The sequence below is a fragment of the Nanorana parkeri genome, unplaced genomic scaffold (genome assembly GCF_000935625.1).
Source record: "Nanorana parkeri isolate BGI_ZX_2015 unplaced genomic scaffold, ASM93562v1 scaffold967, whole genome shotgun sequence".
Classification (NCBI taxonomy): Eukaryota; Metazoa; Chordata; class Amphibia; order Anura; family Dicroglossidae; genus Nanorana; species Nanorana parkeri.
Window position 1 is genome coordinate 467218 of NW_017307235.1, and position 7176 is coordinate 474393.

General features: G+C 47.7%; 1 protein-coding gene across 1 annotated transcript in view; it reads left to right on the plus strand.

Moving 5' to 3' along the window:
* Positions 1-7176, plus strand: part of PLEKHA2 (pleckstrin homology domain containing A2) — a 65132-nt gene that overhangs the window by 50549 nt on the left and 7407 nt on the right. Inside the window, exons 9-10 of the mRNA XM_018566655.1 lie at positions 3533-3596; positions 6864-7025. Of these exons, the coding sequence (XP_018422157.1) occupies positions 3533-3596; positions 6864-7025 (226 nt within the window). The remainder of the gene's footprint in view (positions 1-3532; positions 3597-6863; positions 7026-7176) is intronic.

The window sequence follows — 7176 nt, forward strand, 5'->3', positions numbered from 1 at the left end:
TTTTTTTTTGTGGCACGTTGATTGTCTTAATGCAGTGCACATTAGTGCGTGTGTTTTAATGCAGCACGGCGGAGTGCTTTAGTCCCGAATGTTTTACTGGAGTGCAGTTGTTTTCAGTTTCCTCTGCTATAGTATTACACAAATTATCTGTAAAGAAAATGATGTTAAAAGCTTTAACATCCCCATCAGCTTCAGATGTCTCTGCGAGTTTCCAAGTCCTCTGACTTCTCCAGGGCTCAAGATTGACTATAATTTACATAGGCGCGCCCCCTAGTGGTGTAAAGTGTGGATTAAAAAAAATGACAACACGGGATCCGCTTCAGCTGCGGCGTCTTAGTATACCGCGAGCAGTAGCTGTAGCCTTAGTGTGACAGGAGGACGCTAGTTTGTGTCCTCCCGTTACCCTAAGGAGAACTATGGGGAAAAGCCTTAACCCCATAGTACTCCTTTAACACTAAACTCTTCTTAAACTAAATCTTAAAAATACATTAGTTTTTGCTTGATCACCAATACCCCGCCTTATCATTATTAACAACAATGTATCTCATTTGTGTATCACTCGGCTGTAGATCCTCCAATCATCTCTGAATTGGTGCCGACACTGTCCTTCCTTCTGGAGGGGGGGCTACGTCTGTTCCCCATGGTCCCTGTGTGTGTTGTAAAGTAATCACAGCTCCAAGATCACTCCCGGGATGGACTACAATCTCACATTTAGTTTACTAATTTGTATTGAGATTGTAGCCCATCATGGGAGTGAGCTTGGAGCGGTGGGCATTGTGCTGACCGGCTTCCTCTCTGTTCTGATAACACAAGGGGCCCTTGCTCGGCTCAGTGGCCATTTCAGCCAACACCTAGTACTTTTATGAATGAGTACAAGGTGTTCTCTGATTGGGTGAGTGGCGGTGATTTGAGACAAATACTAGGTATTAGCTAAATAGCCGCTGTGTTGAGCGAGTGTCCTCCTGTGTTTTCAGAGCAGATGGGGTTTCACTCAGCGCAGCGGCTGTTCCAAACCTGGAAGATCATTGAAGGACTGTGTATTAGCTTGGCTACTACAGTGTTTTATAGGATCTCCATGGCCTTTCCAGGGATGAATAAAAAATATTTATTTTGGTCTCTTCTATGTTGTGGTCACACAATGTTCCCCATGTTACTCTGCACTGCAATGAACAATCAATGGGCAGAGCCGAGAGACGTGGTGTGACGCGACCATCTCACATTCCCATCCTTTGCTGCGTGCAAAATCCGACAGCGACGCTCCCTGGAGGAGCCATTGCCAATTAATCTGTTGGCGATGCCCTGCAAGGCATTCAGGAGTGTCACATGGGGTAGCTAGATGGGGGGGGAAAAGAGGAAGTGTACAGCTTCCTCACTATAATAACTGCAGACTTGGCATCGGTTGCCACCCTCAGTATGGAAGCGCTGGGAACTGGCCGGGTCACCGGGTATGTAATGGCTCATTCTAGAAAGAAACCTAAAGCACACAGAGTGAGGGGATGTGGTACTTATACTCCTCGGCTCCACCTAGTGGCCAAATTAATGCGGTGCTTATGTATAAGTCAGATGTTTGCAGAGCAAAAGGCTCTCTGAAAAGAAAAACAACTACCTGCCCGGAATTGCATGTCACGGGCATCAGGAGATAGGAATTCCACACCCCTGCTGTCCCCCTACGCGCTGCTTCCCCAAGGCCAGGCCTTGGTTGGCCTTGTGGGAAATCCGGCCCTGAACACACCCCTAAGAAATAGTAATAAAATAAAAATACTGCTGGGCTTCAAGTTAAATGTGCAGAACACAGAAGATAAATACATGTTACTGGGTGCTAGTTATGTGTGTCCTATACCGGATGTGTACAATGTATATACATTACAATTATCATCTGTACCAGTGTCAAAATGTATTCAAAAAGTTGTGGAAACAAAATTTCAATGTTTCAAGTCTAATCGTACAATGCAATGTGGCTCAAAGTGCAAATGGCACCTAATGAATGTCCAATGAGAAGAGTATAGCACACATGTGCAGGGGGAGATAGGACTAGGGTTGGGCTCGGTGTTGCCCTGTCCCCCAGGGCAGTACCCGGATCCCAATACACCTTTTATGACCAATAAATTGCATATCAGTTGTTTTTGAAAGTTCTACCCCCATAGACTTGCATTGAGTTGGGAGTTCGAATTCAAACTTTTTGGATGTTCTAAAGTTGGAATTCGAACGGAACCCTGACCTGTTCCACCCATCACTAGATAGGACACAGGCATAGGAGTATTAGTGAAGGACTGACCCTTCAGGGTGCAAATTTACCCCTTCATTGAGGTGGACCAATGTAGGGTCTATATGGACCCGGAGAGTCACTGTTTTTGCTTTTACAACTTATTCGGTGAGCTTATTATTATTCGTGGGAAGGTCGGGGGAAACATAGCCGCTCCCCAGAGTCAGGCTGACGCGAGGCGTGGAAGCGTGGTGGACATAGAACACAGAACATACTGACACTGTCCAGTCCCTGTTCCCGCACTCGCCCAGTCATCCCTCTCCAGCGTCTTCCCGGCCATCACACATCAGCCGGTACATGTAATTACCGGAACGTCATAATTACTTCCTGTGTCAGTGAAGTCACGTCTAGAGTCACACGGAGCCCTGGCCTGGATTCTAAGAAGTGTCATCACATCTGACCACAAGAATGAAGATATCTCCGCATCAGAGTTACTGAGCAAGTTCCACAGCTTAGTGATTATGTTCTACTTCTACTTGTAGGCCTCTGATACAGCATGCGCTGCAAAGGAGCCGAAGAGTTCTACAATACACATTCCAGATAGATGGATAGATAGCAATGCAGAATGGCACCGGCTATAGAGGACTACAAATCCCAGCAATACAGCAATGCAGAATAATAGTATTATTCTGCATTGATGTGAAGGGAGGACTCTGATGTGAAGGGAGGACTCTGATGTGAAGGGAGAGATTATGATGTAAAAGGAGAGATTATGATGTGAAGGGAGAGATTATGATGTAAAAGGAGAGATTATGATGTGAAGGGGGGGACTCTGATGTGAAGGGAGGACTCTGATGTGAAGGGATGACTCTGATGTGAAGGGAGAGATTATGATATGAAGGGAGAACTCTGATGTGATGGTGAGACTCTGATGTAAAGGGAGGACTCTGATGTGAAGGGGGAGACTCTGATGTGAAGGGGGAGACTCTGATGTGAAGCGTTGACTCTGATGTGAATAGAGGACTCTGATGTGAAGGGGGGACTTTATGATATGAAGGGAGAACTCTGATGTGATGGTGAGACTCTGATGTAAAGGGAGGACTCTGATGTGAAGGGAGAGATTATGATGTGAAGGGGGGGACTCTGATGTGAAGGGGGGGACTCTGATGTGATGGGGGACTCTGATGTGAAGGGGGGGACTCTGATGTGAAGGGGGCCAGTTGGGTAGATCACCATTTTCATTACACATTTGTGTTCAGTATATTGTATTATTGTGGAAATAATTGGATCTCAGGGATTGGAATCAGTTACTTTTGTTTTTACTTCCAGAGATTTACTGATGAGGGACAATCTGTATGAAATTATTACCGCTCCGAGAACCTTCTACATCCAGGTCAGTGTGCGTTTGATATTGTTGTCACAATTATGATGATACAATGTATATATAGTAACAGTCTGAACATATTTCAGTATCTCAGTCATCAGAGCCCGTCAGCATCACACTTGTGGGCCTATTTATAAACAATTCGCCTTAGGAATGTGAACGTTCATTCAGTGCAAATAATAACACAACAAACAATCTTAAAGGGGAACTCCAGGCTTTTTAGAAATTAACCCTTGCAGTGGTAAAATAAATAAAGAGGATATACTCCGCTAATCTTCGATCCTGCAGCAGTGACCCCTCGCCTCTCTCCTCCTCCGCTCGGCATCCTCACATCTAATAGACCTGCAGTAGATGTGATGATGTCATGGGTCCTTAGACTGCTGGAGTCCGGGGGGGAGAACAGGCTGTGGGGACTGGTCTAGCAGCCAAACAGGACCGAGGATTGTGTGAGTATATTTCTTCTTTATTTTCACCCCTAGAGCAAAACGAGCACTCAATCCTTACCTCTGTGCTGTAAGGGTTAATTGCTCGCTTTGTCAGGAGCATAGGGGATAAGTATTTATTATGGCCACTAGATGGAGCTGAGGAGCATAGGGGATAAGTATTTATTATGGCCACTACATGGCGCTGAGGAGCATAGGGAATAAGTATTTATTATGGCCACGAGATGAAGCTGAGGAGCATAGGGGAATAAGTATTTATTATGGCCACTGGATGGCGCTGAGGAGCATAGAGAATAAGTATTTATTATGGCCACTAGATGGAGCTGAGGAGCATAGAGAATATGTATTATGGCCACTAGATGGCGCTGAGGAGCATAGGGGAATAAGTATTTATTATAGCCACTAGATGGAGCTGAGGAGCATAGGGAATAAGTATTTCCTGCGCTCCTCAGCTCCACCTAGAGGCCCCTCATGCCACTTTCAGGGTTCACCTTATCTGTTATGACCCTTCCCTGGCTTTAATAAGGATGAAACAAATTTGCAGATGTCAGCGCAGTGAAGACATTTGAGTCCTGGTTGCTTCTTCTTCCTGCTGGGATTATTTGGTGATCCTGGTCCAGTGCCAGTACCAGGTCCATTGGCACCCAAGGCAAAATGGCAAAGTGTACACATACCCCTCTATAGGTTGTGAACTGTTTCAGCAGGATAGGTTGCAGGCACTGCCCTTTTAATGCCCCTTATTTTGGTGAAGTGCCCAAGGTGGCCTCCACTTCTGCCTACCCCTCGCCCCAGCAGTCTTGGACCGCTCGGATTGGGTGAGTGTCCTGTGTGTATCCAGCGACTCATATACGCGAATGGATGGGGCAGGTGACTGAGCTGTCGCTGTGCATTATAGATGGTGGCGGTTGTCTGTGGGTGGCATGCCAATTCCCCGGCTTCACTCCCCAGTCACATGTTGGGAATTGCTACTCTGCTGGCTATATACTTGTAAGTGGTGAAGAAGAGGGATCAGCATGACGGTCAGTCAATAAGCAGCTTCTAAAAGCACCTTGGCTAAAGGGTAGAGTGCGCTGCTTCCAATCCCTGAATCTGGTCACCCTCATCTGATCGGGTGTTAAACACCAGCAGGGACTCGTCCTACGCCCCACATGTTGAAGCAAACCAAAGGGAAAAGATTGGCAGCACTTGGAGACTTTCATGTGCTGGTAACTTTATTCATCTGGACAACATGAACAGAGAGTGCTCCACTGATGCGTTTCAGCCCAGCCTTGTAGGTGAAACGCGTTTCCCAGATGAATCAAGCTTTCTCCACAGTGCAGCCATCCATTTTTTTCCTCTTCCTCCACTGGCAGCTGCCATGCATACACTATATTAACAAAAGTATTGGGCCCCTCCCCCTCCAAATCATTGGATTCAGGTGTTCCGTGAAACACATGTGTTTTCCTTGCTACTAAATATTCCGCGGTCACCTGTTACTGGTATTATAACATAGTGGAAGCAACTGGGAACAACAGCAACTCAGCCAGGAAGTGGTCGGCCACGTAGAATGACAGAGGGGGGTCAGCGCATGCTGAAGCGCACAGTGTGCAGAAGTCACCAACTGTCTGCAGAGCCAATAGCTACAGACCTCCAAACTTCGTGTGGCCTTCCGATTGGCACAACAACAGTGCATAGAGAGCGTCATGGAATGGGTTTCCGTGGCCGAGCAGCCACATCCAAGCCTTACATCACCAAGGGCAATGCAAAGCGTGGGATGCCGTGGTGTAAAGCACGCCGCCACTGGACTCTAGAGAAGTGGAGACGTGTTCTCTGGAGTGACCAATCACGCTTCTCTGTCTGGCAATCCGATGGGCGTGTCTGGGTTTGGCGGTTGCCAGGAGAACGGTACTTGCCTGACTGCATTGTGCCAAGTGTAAAGTTTGGTGGAGGGGGGATTATTTCAGGGGTTGGGCTCCGCCCCTTAGTTCCAGTGAAGGGAACTCTTAAGGCATCAGCACACCAAGACATTTTGGACAATATCATGCTCCCAACTTTGTGGGAGGAGTTTGGGGGCGGCCCCTTCCTGTCTCAACATGGCTGCACACCAGTGCGCAAAGCAAAGTCCATAAAGACATGGATGGGGGAGTTTGGGGTGGAGGAACGTGACTGGCCTGCACAGAGTCCTGACCTCAACCCCATAGAACACCTTTGGGATGAATTAGAGCGGAGACTGCGAGCCCCTCCCCCAACATCAGTACCTGACCTCACAAATGGTCCAACATTCCCATAGACACACCCCTAAAGCTTGTGGACGCCTTCCCAGAAGAGTGGAAGCTGTTATAGCGGCAATGGGCGGAGCCAACTCAATACTGAATCCTACGGACTGAGACTGGGATGCCATTCAAGTTCATGTGCGTGTAAAGGCGTCCCAATACTTTTGGTAATATAGTGTATAACCCACCAGGGCCACTTTATTCCGGCTTTTGGCTCTGCGGGCATATACGTGCCAGGGAGCAGGACTCCAGGACACCCGCCAATGATAGAGACATGTTCAGATCTCATGTTGGCTGTTTATTTTGGAGGAACTTCTAAACCGAAAACCTCAGAATGGAAACGCAGTTTATTGAACATGGAAACGTGTTATTGTCACGCATTCATTTCCGGAAGCATCTAGAGAGCTCCGTGACGGATTGCGCGGACGGAACCTTCTGGAGATGGCGGTGACATCACTCCCGGGCCCCCGGCTGTCTAACAAATGCTGACTTTGTTCCTGCCGCGGGCCCCTCACGTACAGCGATGCCAGGCCGGCACTCGGAAAGCCAAGACTTTATAACTGACATTGTTGCTTCTTTAGAACCTGGGTTTCCCATTTGGTCCAGCGGCCATCCGGCTGTCAGAGGAGTGTGATGGCGGGGATGGGGGTCACGAGGAAGACGCTGCGCCTGATACAATGTATACTCCTCGCTCATCAAAAGGAAACCTTGTGGAAATGTTTTTGGGTTGGATCATCCATAAGGCAACATAGGCAGGGGCCCGGGGTCCATTGGATGTCCAGGGGGTTCAGTTACAACCTTCCTTCTCCTGCAGTAAAAACGGGATGTCACCATTGGTCTGATGTTTGGCTTTGATGTGAAGAAGTGAGTCTGACGTAATAGGGGGGCTCTGAT